Below are 13,235 nucleotides of genomic sequence, written 5' to 3' on the forward strand. Positions count from 1 at the left end.
AGGACTGCAGCTTGGGTTTGTCAGAAGAGGCAAGTGGACAGTCCCAAGATTTCCCACCCTTCTCCCATCAGAGAAACATACTTCTTATTAAAGAAAATTTTATGTCTTATAAACATTTACATGCCACATGACCTTTCAGTGAACAATAGACTGGACATTCAGTGGAGGACTCTTAGGATTCCATCCCCAGTGATGTTGGAGATGCTAATGATGAAGTTGTCAAGTCATGCTTATACACTCTGATGTTCAGCCACAACAAATCCCTGAAGATGCATCTCTCAGAGAACCTAGAAGAAAAAAGAAAAGAAAAAGTGCTAGGGCTATGCTCAGGGGGGAGGCTTACCCAGCATGTGCAAGGCCCCAGTTCCATCCCCAGCACCTCAAATACAGAACAAAACAGAATTGTAATTTTTTAAACCACTGGTACAATGTGTATTGTAGGTACAGTACATATTAGAGAAAAAAACCTGAGGATTAGGAAAGATGATCTTCATTCTTAAAAGGAGGGAAATATTTCAATCAAGCATTGATATTTCAATTGTAGGAACAGTATATATATATATATATATATATATATATATATATATATATATGGTTTCTAGAAAAATCAAAAAAGTATGTGTTTCAAGTGAGGAAAATTTCATAAAATATACTAGCAAAGAAGACATATTATAACATGGAGAGAATATTATAAAATAATGTACTACAACTGTTTTATAAGTAAATATGTTTACTCAGAAATTGTTTAGTGAGTGCCTGGTGTGTGCCTGGCACTAGTCCAGGCATGCATTGAATATAAATGCCCTTTTCTTTTTCTTTCTTCATTGTAATGCTGGGGATGGAACCCAGGGCTTCACAAATGCGAGGCAAGTGCTCTACCACTAAGCCACAACCCAGTTCATAAATGCCCTTTTTAATTTAAAAGAAAAATCAGCATATTTGCTTTGGAGGTTATGAAGGCAAGAGAGGGACAATTGGGGACACTGGGGAAACTCTGGCGATGGGCTATGGCAGTTTTAAGAGAGGGATCTGTCTCTCTTCAGGAAGTCTATTAATTGGAATTTGCCTTCAGGACGTTACAGGACCAGTTTACAGGACGAGTCTCCACTGCTCTGTCCTTGGATATCCTGAACACACCTCAGAATGACCTCTGTCAATGTATGGACCACAGAGCTATCCATATGAAAAGGTTCTGGAATTAAAGATGCTAAAGATGAACCAGTCAAGTTATTTAGAAACTTTTTCTTAATAACATACGCATATGTCTGGCAGCATCCTGATCCAGAAATGGACCATGACAAGCCCTTATGGGGTCCCTTGAAGTCAACACTGTCCTCTTTGGGGAGCCGTCCTGGGACTTCTCGCTGTGCAGGCTGCTTTGCAGCACTTGAGCAGTGTGCGGGACACTCCTCGCGGCTGCACACCACGTTGTGAGATTGGGCCCATCACTGGACGGCTTAGGCTGTTCCTCTCAGTGCTACATGACTGTCTGCACTGTGATATGTCACAGTTTGTGTGTGTGGAAGTTCTTTCCTACATACTTCGATAGAAAAGATCAGAACTTTCCTTATGCCCAAGGAGAGATCTGCAGAGACACTCGCCCTCCCTTGTCCACTTTAAATTGGTCTGACCAAAGGAATTTTTTTGTTTTCCTTCCATATGGAAATTAGAATTGATCTGACTATAAATTAGGTATCAATCATTTTGACAAGGAGTTACGGAAAGGATAAAGGGGTTAATATGTGGATTACTGTCCCTCGTGAGGTTTTTCCTCATTCCAAAGAAATCAGCCTGGCTCTTGATGGTGATCAGTTCTCAAAGGTGGGAACATGTCTGGGGTTTCTTTCAGGTTCCAGGACAATGCCCTGCGCCCAGGGCTGCCAATCAATGTTTGGTCCTGGTGGACAGAGCTCAGGGAGGGTGGAAGGGAAACAGCATTGAAACAGGATACAAAGGCAGGGGGTCGGGGGAGGCACCTAAAATTACCACTTTAGAAAATAAAACAATGTTTGTGCACAGAATAACACAATTTCTTATTCGCACATCCCACCTCTGACATTAATCAGCGCCTTTACCTTTGTGCAGGATGTCATCTTTTCCAACCCTAGTAGTTTACAGATTTTGTGCTTTGAAGTGGAGGCGGGGGTAGGGGTGAGGGGAACCATCCCTGCCCTAAAAGGAATGAGGAAATGAGAACTGAGCAGTGTCTGGCTGGCTCGGTCTGTGTGACAGCCCGTGATGTTCCTTCCGGTCCCAGCAATATTGTGAATTTCCACCTGCCCGCCCCTGCAGTTTATAACGCACAGCACATGAAGTTAGAGCAGGTCAGTCCCTCTGCCAGTGGGTTAGCCAGAGCGGAGTGACATGCCGTGCCTCTCCTTTCCCACAGCGCACCCGAGATAAAAGCACTCTGGCCAGAGACCCTCCGAGGGTAAGTACATAGATTAACAGGACTAGAAAACGAGCTGCCTCCCAGGTCACAGCTCCCTGAAATGACGTGCAACAGACAACGGCGATGCGGAGGGTACGCCCGTGTTTAAAAAGCTCCAAACATGGAATGCTTGGCTTCAATGTGAAGGTGGCAGTTTTAGGGAGTAGGAATTCTTTAAATGTTATCTTTGGTTCGTGCTTACTATACATAGCATCCTGGATATACATTTTATACTTTTTGAGTTGGATGAAAATAATTAATACGGAGCAATTAATATAGTACTTGAGAGCACTCCAGAAAAAAGGGTAGTTGTTATTGGAATTAATATTCAGCCGATCTCTTGTTGAGGATATAATAATAAATAGCAAAGTTCGGGATGGTAAGGACATCTGGTTTAAGGTTTTAGAAATAAGTGCAATCAAATACTGTTCTTAGTGGCATCTGACATTTGGTAACAGGCTGAATGAAAACTTTTCTAACAGTTTCAAACTCCACTTTGGCAAAGAGGCACTGAAATTGGCCAACTTATTCTTTTCCATGTGATTTATTGTAGACAGAGTCAAGGTCCCCCAGAAGTGAAATCCATCCCTAAAAAGCCAGCCCAGATACCAATGAGGTTGAGAAGCAACTTCGATGCGGTATGTGCCCATTTTACATCTGCTCATTCATATTTTCTAGAGGCAAGAGCCAAAAGACATTTACTTAATTTTATTTTATTTTTTTCTCTTTTAGTCAAAAACACTAAGTGCCGGTAACATGGAGACATTAATTGAATGTCAGTCAGAGGTAAGGAAGTGATTTTTTTAAACTTCTTATTTGTATTACCAGAAGATGAAAAGCTTTCTGTTTTAATTGAATATTATTTAGGCTGTTTGATTATCAGTCAGAAATGAACATGATAAATGCAATAAATTAAACATATTAATTGAGATCTCCTATGATACTGATTCTTACTAGAAAAATCAAAACACTCTATTGACCTAATTGTTAAGATGAATAAAATGTTGTGTGTGTGTTTTGTGGAGAAAGACTGAATAGATTTCTTCAGTCATGATTTATACTGATTTATACATGATTTATATTTTTAGGGTGACATCAAGGAACATCCCCTGTTGTTGGCATCATGTGCGAGTGAAGACAGCATTTGCCAGCTAATTGGTGAGTTTTGAAAAATACTGATCTTTTCTGCAAGTGCTAACGACCAGTGCTCTTGGTTTGCAAAACCACAGTATTTTACTCTACTAGGAATTTTTTTTTATAACTGTTCTCCTAAAGACCGCAGAACATTAACCCTTAACTGGCCGGCGTGCTCCAGCTCACTAGAACAGCGAGCACCGTCAGTAGAGAGATCCTCTTACAGGCAAACTCCGCAATGCGAGGGGTTTTTAGTGGGGCTGACAAATCTCCTGGCCATTTGTTTTGGTGGTCACAGCATGTGTACATTGAAAAATACACAGTGCCTTTTCTGTGTTCTTCCTTCCCTAATGGAGAATGCATCTAAGAGCTCATGAAGCGATTGTTGTTGATCTCAAATCCCAAAGAACCTACATTTGCTCTTATTTATTTATTTATTTTTCGGTGCATTTCATTGTAACATAACCCTGAGCCAGTTTTCCTGAAGACTCAGGACAGGGCACTTCACTTTCATCCAGCTTCTACTTGCCAGTACGAAACATGTGGTAACATATGCCAGTCATTTAGAAAATGCAGATTTCGTGATTAGGCCAAAAGGAGAAGGAAGGGAACTTTTGAGATACAATAGTCATGGCACACTCTGGATTTTGGAAGAACAGAACACTGATAATGTGTGGCTGATAACTTTCAAATGCCAGGACTAGGTTCCAGGCTTCCTAAAGCAACCCATGGGGCCCCTGTCCTAAAGTAGCACCCTGAAAGCCAAGGGGACAGAAGTCCTGAGTGGTGTAGCTCCCTCTAGTGACTATGTAGTGCTAGTGCGGCTGCCGAGGGTTGATGTGGCCCGCCCAGCCAAGAACCTTCTAAAGGATTTTGGGCAAGTCACTTCCTCTCCTGTTAAGTTTTGTTTTCATTCACCAGCCAAAGTAGCGAATTAAAATAATCTATTTAGTCATAAATGTCCCCTGTAGTTATTAAGGCTAGTACCTTAAGATGGTTGTTTATGACCTGCAAGGTTATGTTTTGCTAATTTCTTGCAACAAATAGCTGAAGAAGATAAAAACAGGAAAGGTGGGGACGATGAGGAACCTCCGGGTGATATACAAGGGCTGGTTGCCCTGGTAACCATGTGGTTGTTTTTTCAACTGTTTTTCTAGATCAAAAGTCATGCCCTTTGCTTTCTCAGTTTTTCAGAATTATTTCCCCACACGGTATACTAGAGATGCCAGTATGTGACCGACATAGCCATTTTCTTGTGTGGATCCTTGCTTATGAACCCTGTAAGCTGATTTTTCTCTTTCTCATGCTTTCTTGTCTCTAGAAGTTAAGAAGAGAAAGAAAGTTCTGTCCTGGCCCTTCCTCATAAGAAGACTCTCCCCTTCGTCAGATTTCTCTGGGACTTTGGAGCCAGACTTGAAAGTGTCACTATTTGATCAACCCTTGTCAATTGTCTGCCATGAGAACGGCGCCCTGCCCAGACCCATTCAGGTGAGTGTGCTTCACTTGTAAACCTGCTTTGGTTTCTGTCATGTGAAAAATCCTTGGATAATATGAGGGTGCTTCTCCTACTAACCTTATTGGGGTTGAGCTTTAGAATTTTCCATTCTTGCAAATGGTGCTCCCGCATCCAAGCACAGTTGGAAGAGAAGATGCCAGTTTATGATCTAGAAATTAGTGTTTGCCAGTGAGCTCAGGGTGATGGTCTCTTCCTCACCCCTCTGACTTCACAGAGGCAAGAAGGCTGGAAATGTATAGCTTCCGAACATCAACAGGCAGAGACAGAGTACAGAGGATATGATCAGAGAGCCCATGTTTTCATGGAAGTATTGACAGGTGGGAGGTCTGATGTCATTTTAGACTGAAAAATGAGCGCTTCACAATTTACCTCTTAGAAAAACAGCAGGGTGAAGGGAGACAGTTGGCAGTGGCTGCCCTAGGAGCCAGCTCTGGCCTCAAGACTCTCGTTATGATTATCTTAGTATAAAAAAAAGAATTAGCTTTGGGGGGAAAGGATATTTTACAACAGGTAAACTGAGGGACTATTCATGAACATTGCCGTAATTCTCTTTTCCAACTTGTATAGATTTTCATGTATCTGTACCAGCAAATGTGTCCAAGCCTTGGGTCAGCATTTCCTGATCCCACGTCTGTTCCCACAGGATATTCTCGCTATCCTCTGCCTTAAAGGCCCCTCGACTGAAGGAATATTCAGGAAAGCAGCCAGTGAGAAAGCCCGCAAGGAGCTGAAGGAAGCGCTCAACTGCGGGGGAACCGTGGACCTGGAAGGGCTGCCCGTACACCTGCTGGCCGTGGTCTTCAAGGTGAGCCACCACACCTGGGTCAGAGGGCTCCGCCTCCACAGCCTCAGGAAGCAAGGAGCAGGCTCCTCTCCCTACAAGGCACACAGCTGAAACTGGAGTCTCATTGTAGCTGAGCCTCTTAATTCTTCTCATAAGCACACGGGTTTAACAATCCCAGATTTCATTCCTCCAAAACAACACGAGGTGTAAACAGCCACACCCACTTTTCCCCTCCAGGACTTCCTCCGGAGCATCCCCTTGAAGCTACTGTCCTGTGACCTCTTTGAAGAGTGGATGGGCGCCCTGGAGAAGCAGAACGAGGAGGACAGAATTGAGGCCCTCAAGCAGTAAGTCCTCGAAGTCAGGAGGCAGGGCCCAAGGGTCTCCATTTTTTGCTCGTTCATAAAACTGGCCAAGTGCACCGCGATCCATGTTTCCCTGAAATTGTGATTGGGAAATTAGAGTGTAATTGCTCATTCACTCCCAAGATAAAAACAGGAGGTTCCCTGGATTTTTTAAAAGTAGTTTTAGCCAAATAGAAGAAAGTACTTCTTCAAAACATAGAAAATGACTTTAATACTCACAGAGTTCAAGGGGTGGAGGATCCAAACATATAAAGTGTTCAAAAAGGTATAAGAGAAAATCAAACGTGGAGACTTTAACACAAACTAATCAGCAGAGAGTAGGAATTAGGGTTATTCTTAACTACAGTAATTGGTGTCGAGCAAGACACTTTACCATAAACTTCCCGTAAAGGGTAGGAGAGCCATTTGGATGGGACTTTTTGTTCATAAAATTCCACTGCATATTCTGTTTGTTCTTATAATTAACAAAAAGGAAAACTATATAAGACATTCCAGTGAGTCACAATGATTACATATATAAATGACAATGTGACCTCTTGGAGACAGCACTTTTGCCATATCCTAAGGAAGCCTATCTATGTATTAGAAATGTCCCCCACAGCTAAACATTTTCAATGCCAACTTTGCAGACATGAAGACATCAGAGTGTTTGCCCCACCACCACCAAAAAAAACCCCTAAGATTATCACAATAATTTTCTACCTAGACATAAAACTCTTTGATAACAACAATTCTTCTGAGAAATGAAAAGGATCTGTATATTGGGGTCACCATTTCATTCTTTTGAAAAAGTGAGACTTAAAAATCCAATGATTGTCGTTAGTAGTAATGTTTCTATTTAAGTGCTGCCTGGAACCACATTTATGGAAACATCCAGTCTGACTTATTCTCAGAATGGTATAGAAATGGGTCATCTTGGTTTGGTGCTCACAGTTCAAAAAAAAAGTCAAGAAAATCAATCTTGTAATGTTCAAAGAGAATTTCTACAAAGTTAAATGCTTACTCAACAAAATGGTTTTGAAAACATAAAGGCACATCCTGGTGCTTAATGCGGGCTCTGTTTCATAATTTAAGATCCATATAAATAATAAAGGGCAGTGCTACTGGTGTCACGGTTATAGCAACCTTGTGGTTAATCAATCTCATTCCGTGTCAGTTGCTGCTGAAGTATCTGTAAGGGCATTTCACAATATTACTGGGAAAATGCACCTTCCCCATTTTAAAGGAAGTCTGGTTTGGGCAGAAGCTTTGAACAAGCTGCAATAAAGCTGGATAGGCCATCAGCCCCCTTAAAAATTACTGTCCCTTCTCTTTATTCCAGGGTTGCAGATCAGCTCCCTCGACCCAACCTCCTGCTGCTCAGGCACCTGGTCTACGTGTTGCACCTGATCAGCAAAAACTCGGAGGTTAACAAGATGGACTCCAGCAACCTGGCTATCTGCATCGGCCCCAACATGCTCACCCTGGAGAATGACCACAACTTGTCATTGGAGGCCCAGAGAGACTTGAACAATAAGGTTGGTTTTGCTTATTTATGAGAAACCCCTGGTTTATGATCTCACCCTCTTTGGCAGAAGCCAAGCAATGAGACACTTCTGGATTTCTCAAAGTGACTCGGGGTCACAGTTCAGGTCTAAAATGCAGAGTGCTATTGTTGTGGCTCTGCTCTCTTAGAGGTGTGGAAGAAACTGAATAAATCTGTGTCCTGTCTTCCTGGAGACAGAGAACATCACACCCCCTGGGTAGGAAGCCCTCTTGTTTCTGTCTGTGCTTTGGGACCAGGACCCAAAGCACTCAGGCAGTCCAACTACCAATTTGGGAAACTATCTGCTTAAACAATACTTTTTGCATTTTCACAGTAATATTATGAAATGTCCACTCAGATACCTTAGTTTTTTAAAGTCAGTTTTTTTTAATTCTTCCATTTAAAAATGCATATCTCAAAACACATATATCTAACTTGAATGTATATTGTTACCAAATTCCAGTATGCTCTAGTCTCATTTGGGCACCTCCCTAGTAGTTGACTCCAGTGTGTCCTCCTTCCTTGCCTCTGTCCTAAAGCAAATGGCCCTAAAGTTTATAATCTGCTTGTTTTTTTTTCCCCAAAGGTAAAGACATTGGTGGAATTCCTCATTGACAACTGCTTTGAGATATTCGGGGAGAACATTCCAGCTCATTCCAGCATCACTTCTGATGACTCTCTGGAACACACCGACAGTTCAGGTATAGAATGTGCTGTCATTCGATTGTGATCCTGGGGAGAAATTTGTGCCAGTCCATACTAGTGATGTGAAGTCTCCCTGGTATTTAAAGAATTTGCCTTTATAATCACCAATCAGACTGGCCTCCAGTCTGTAGGAAAGTCAGGAAACCTGACAACCTTGCTCCCAAATTTCTTTCTAATATCTCTTCCGTCACTCTTTTAGCCTGAGTCTGAAACTTTTCTCCTTCATATTCTAGATCTCAAATAACTGCTAACTTTACTAAGTAACCTTGAACTATATATCTGGGTAAGAAATTTTAGTCTCTACATAATGAAGTACAAGTCTATTAAAATGGAAATGGATCCTACAAAGGAGCCATTCAAAGGATTGGTTTTAAGATTTAAAATAAAATAATTCAGTGAAGACTGTCCTTCTTCCTTCTTCTCCTTACTCTTTCTCTCTTTCCCTCTCCCTTTTTTCTTCCTCCCTCCCTCATTCATTTCCTCTTTCTTCTTTACTTCCCATCTGAAATAAATTTGGAAACAAAATTTTAATGTGATAAATTTCTTGTCATATCACGCTCCAAAACAGTTCCACCAAATCACCTAGAACCATATTGGGCATGAATAGGGTGGGCTCTAGTAAATATTATTTCTTAAAGAACTTGAACACAAAGCTCAACTCTTCATTAACTTTCCCCAGACATGTCGACCCTGCAGAATGACTCAGCCTACGACAGCTATGATCCTGACTTTGAACCCACCAGTGCCATCCACAATCCCAGAAGGCAGCCCCAGGTTCCCACAGCCATGGCTGCTGGTCTGGACAACAGAAGGCCCCAGGACACCTGTGAGTTAAGCCCAGAGCCCATTGTGAGCACAGTAGCCAGACTGAAACGTTCCATCAACCAGGCAGACAGGAGGTTCTCAGAACCCGGCATGCCACCCTCACAAGAGTGCCTTGAGAGCCGGATGACAAACCAAAAACTAACCAAAAGTGAGGATGACTTCACCGTGCCACAGGCAAGCCCTCATTTGGAAAGCGAGGACACCGAAGACCCATTTCCAGAGGAGGTCTTCCCTGCAGTAGAAGGCAGAGCCAAGAGACCAGTGGACCTGATGATCAAGAACTCAACCCAGAGTTTGCCTTTGCTGCAGGGGCCAGGACCCAAAGCCTTCTCCAGCGGCTCCCTGGGTGGGTCCTCTGACAATTCACCAACAGCTTCTCCTTCCTGTCCCAAAAAAAATTTCTTCACCAGACACCAGTCTTTCACCATGAAGACTGAGAAAAACAAGCCCAGCAGAGAAATTAAAAAACACTCCCTGTCATTTTCCTTTGCCTCTCACAAAAAAGTGCTGCCCAAGACCCCGAGCTGTGGGACTGGGAAACCCAAAGACTTTACCAGAGACCAAGTCAAGAAGGGCGTGAGAAAAGAAAGTCAGCTTGCTGGAAGGATCGTCCAGGAGGGCAGGCCTGAGGTCTACAGCCAAGCAGCTGCAGGCTGTGGCTTGCCACCTGGGGCCCCCTCAGTCAATGACGTGTTCCAGATGGTTGACCAGAGGAGCCCAGGAAGCCCGCCATCTTATGAAGAGGCCATTCAGTGCCAGGCGTCTGGACTCTTAGCCTATGGCAGCCAGACCGTGGGAAGTATGCGGGCGAGAATGCTGAGCCAGGACTCCAGGCCACCACCTCTTCTGCCTTCTCACCATGGAGGAGGCTCCAGGATTGTCTGCCATGAAGAAGCACTTAGTGGACGCAGCCTGTCTTCCATGACTGAGTGTTGGGAACAGGGTGGGACTGTGAGTCCCTCTGGGGAAACTCAAGAGCCTGGGACCACACCCGGGAGGCCTGAGCTTACCAGGCTAAGGACTGTGTCCGAGTTTATGCAGAAGGACAAGCAGGACTATCTCAGGCGACGATGTAGCCAGCCCATCTTTGAGGCTGACCAACTCCAATATGCTAGAGAATCCTACATTTAGGAAGGAAGGCCATTGGCCATGACTAGCTGGTGGCATCTCTGTAAAAGAAAGAACTGCTTGTAGATTGTCTTCAAAAAAGTCATGAATAAGCTCTTTCAGAAAGTTGTATAGAGCCCTCCACGAGGACAGCGGCACGGTGGCACTTCAGAGAGTTTCTGTGCATACCTGGATTTGTGCAATATGTAGCAAATGTATAAAATGTATTATAGACAGGTGTTAGGTGCAAGGACTGTCTACCCAATGCCTGAATGCATTTATTTGTGTCTTGTGGTACGTTGCTATTCTTTGCCCCCCCCCCCGGGCATATTTTTGTGGGTTAGTGTTTTAAAATCTTCTTTGCTTTTTTAATGTTGCCCCAAATGTCATGCCAATTTTCACATTTTCCATCAATTCCATCTAGGGAAAAATGTTTAAATCGTCAGTGTATATTTACTCTACTAAGGAGGTTTGTTTATTAACTAACCACAGCAGAAGACAGAAATAGAGTTCAGCGTTCAGAGTTGTCAAAAAACATTAGAAAAAAAGACCATAAAGAAAATTACGAAAATACTTAAATAAGTCCTTTTAATGATCTAATTAAATTAGGATAGATTAGTGGAAACACATTACGTCAATATTAACTCACTTAGAGCACTTTGAGTTTTCTTTGTGGTTCAATGGTGTCATGCAACAGTTTGGAGGTAAATGATTTTATATGCATTGGGGATCATATACAAAACTTCAATGTAATTTCACTACAATAAATTACCTTTCTTATTTGCAAGTGAAAATTTTTTTTTTTTTTTTTTTTTTTTTTTTTTTTTTTTAGGTCTGGAGACTGAACCCAGGGGTCCTCTACATCCCCAGTTCTTTTTATGTTTTATTTTGAGGCAGGATCTCACTAAGTTGCTGAGGCTGGCATTGAATTTACAATCCTCCTGCCTCAGCCTCCTGAGTTGATGGGGTTACAGGCATGAGCCACCACAATCCTGGTTCTTACTGACTTGTTACCTCCTCTCCCTTAATGAATAGAATCTACCAAGAAATTTACTCACACCCTGGTTCATTCAGCAAGCACTTACTGACTACCTGACCAACAGGCCAGCCTGGGTACCTGCGCTCAGGAAGACTCAGCCCTGGTGTCTGGGAGTTTGCAAAACCATAAGAAAGTGCCCACTATAAGCCACTTTTTCAATGGGCAGTCATTCAGAGGCCAGAAAAATTTAGTATGCCAATACAGTGTAGTATAATAAATGCAAAATTTTCCATTTCAAGTGTTTTAGGCTTTTCAGTGCTTTTACCTATCTTACCTCATTTTTATTGATGCTCGATTTGCTTAATTGTTACCAAGTATAATGATAAAACATGTGACATATTAGAATTTTCCTGGTCAGTGATAAAGATATTTATCCAATATCTTAGAGTAGTGAACTTTAGCTCTCTTTATTTGGTCAATTTTTTTTCACAAAATACTGTGTATACTTTTGACATGTTACAGTAATATTTTTGTGTTGGCTAACTACAGAATAATGAAGATCCCTTCTTTTCAAAGGTGATTTATTAATAATGTTGCACAGTGTTAACCACATTATAAAGCAGATTGCTCAAGGCAACTGCTCAGCCCTGATATTAAAAATACTCTATTTAGTCCCTGTAATGGGGCAGATCCTCCCCATGTGACCGCTAACTGAAGAAGAGCAAGGCCTTTCCAGAATTTAGCACAATTTAGGGACAAGATATAATGCCTAGGACCTGCCCCTCCAGTGACCTACTTCCTCCAGCCACACCCCACGTACCTCCAGTTATCATTAATCCATCAAGGGGATTAAACCATTGATGAGGTTACAGCTCTCATCATTTACAGCAAAAAAATAATTTTAGCATTCACCATCTGCAAGAACTATGCTAAGTATTTCACTATTTGATAAAATGTATATATAGTTACATAGAGAGATTTATAGATATATATGTAAATAAACATATCTTCCACTATGGTCTTAGTAACTTCTTAATGGGAATCAGAGAATTCCCTTCAAAAGGTCACTAAGACTACGAGTTAGGAAGCATCAAATGTGTTCCCACTTTACCACTGACCTGAGCTACATGGGATCTTACCCAGTTTGTGGAAATCATTTCCAAATTTCTTTATTAAAAAAAAGGGGGTGCTGGGGATGTGGCTCAAGCGGTAGCGCGCTCGCCTGGCATGCGTGCGGCCCAGGTTCGATCCTCAGCACCACATACAAACAAAGATGTTGTGTCCGCCGAAAACTGAAAAATAAATATCAAGGATTCTCTCTCTCTCTCTCTATCTCTCACCTCTCTCTTTAAAATAAATAAATAAATAAATAAATATTAAAAAACAAAACAAAAAATAAAAAGTAGGGGCAAGAATTCTTTCTTTCCCAGCACCCATGAGGCCCTGGGTTCAATTCCCAATACCACCAAAAATAAATAAATAATTAAAATTAAAAATACGAAGTGGGAGTGAGCCTGGCATTCCCCGGCACATGTGAACCACGCTGTTGGCAGACGCTTATGGCTCCCGGCAGTCAGCAATATCATCCTCGTTACTCTTTAAGAGTGGAGGAGAAGGTGCGGTTACCATCTCAGGTATTGTGTGGTGTGGGAACCCCGCTTCCATCCATGGGGCCATGACTTTTTCAATTGGGATTTTCCATACATTCATTTGCAAGGGCTGCTAACCCAAGTACCACAGAGCAGGTGGTGTGGCCGGCAGGTAGCTATTGTTGCTCTGAGATCTGGTGTTGTAGGGTTGGGTCCTTCTGAGGTCTGTGAGGGAGGGTTGTTCCAGGCCCCTTCCTTGGCACAGATGGTGTGTT

At 42.4% G+C, this 13,235-nt stretch overlaps 1 protein-coding gene across 3 annotated transcripts in view; it reads left to right on the forward strand.

Moving 5' to 3' along the window:
- The window catches only part of Tagap (T cell activation RhoGTPase activating protein), a 54,630-nt gene extending 43,444 nt beyond the window's left edge, over positions 1-11,186 (forward strand). The window contains exons 1-10 of one of the 3 annotated variants that reach the window (XM_046456645.2): positions 2,273-2,431; positions 2,985-3,069; positions 3,164-3,217; positions 3,520-3,589; positions 4,887-5,053; positions 5,725-5,886; positions 6,103-6,212; positions 7,552-7,747; positions 8,342-8,456; positions 9,140-11,186. In XM_046456645.2, coding sequence (XP_046312601.1) covers positions 3,043-3,069; positions 3,164-3,217; positions 3,520-3,589; positions 4,887-5,053; positions 5,725-5,886; positions 6,103-6,212; positions 7,552-7,747; positions 8,342-8,456; positions 9,140-10,416 — 2,178 coding nt within the window. In that variant the 5' untranslated portion in view covers positions 2,273-2,431; positions 2,985-3,042 and the 3' untranslated portion in view covers positions 10,417-11,186. Of the gene's footprint in view, positions 1-2,272; positions 2,432-2,466; positions 2,525-2,984; positions 3,070-3,163; positions 3,218-3,519; positions 3,590-4,886; positions 5,054-5,724; positions 5,887-6,102; positions 6,213-7,551; positions 7,748-8,341; positions 8,457-9,139 lie in introns of those variants that run through there. The other 2 variants (XM_058583204.1, XM_058583203.1) reach the window with 2 other exon arrangements.
- The last annotated feature ends 2,049 nt before the right edge of the window (positions 11,187-13,235 follow it).

This window comes from Marmota monax, unplaced genomic scaffold (genome assembly GCF_021218885.2).
Source record: "Marmota monax isolate L192 unplaced genomic scaffold, Marmota_monax_Labrador192_F-V1.1 WCK01_AAM20220418_F8-fsc00668, whole genome shotgun sequence".
NCBI classification, from domain to species: Eukaryota; Metazoa; Chordata; class Mammalia; order Rodentia; family Sciuridae; genus Marmota; species Marmota monax.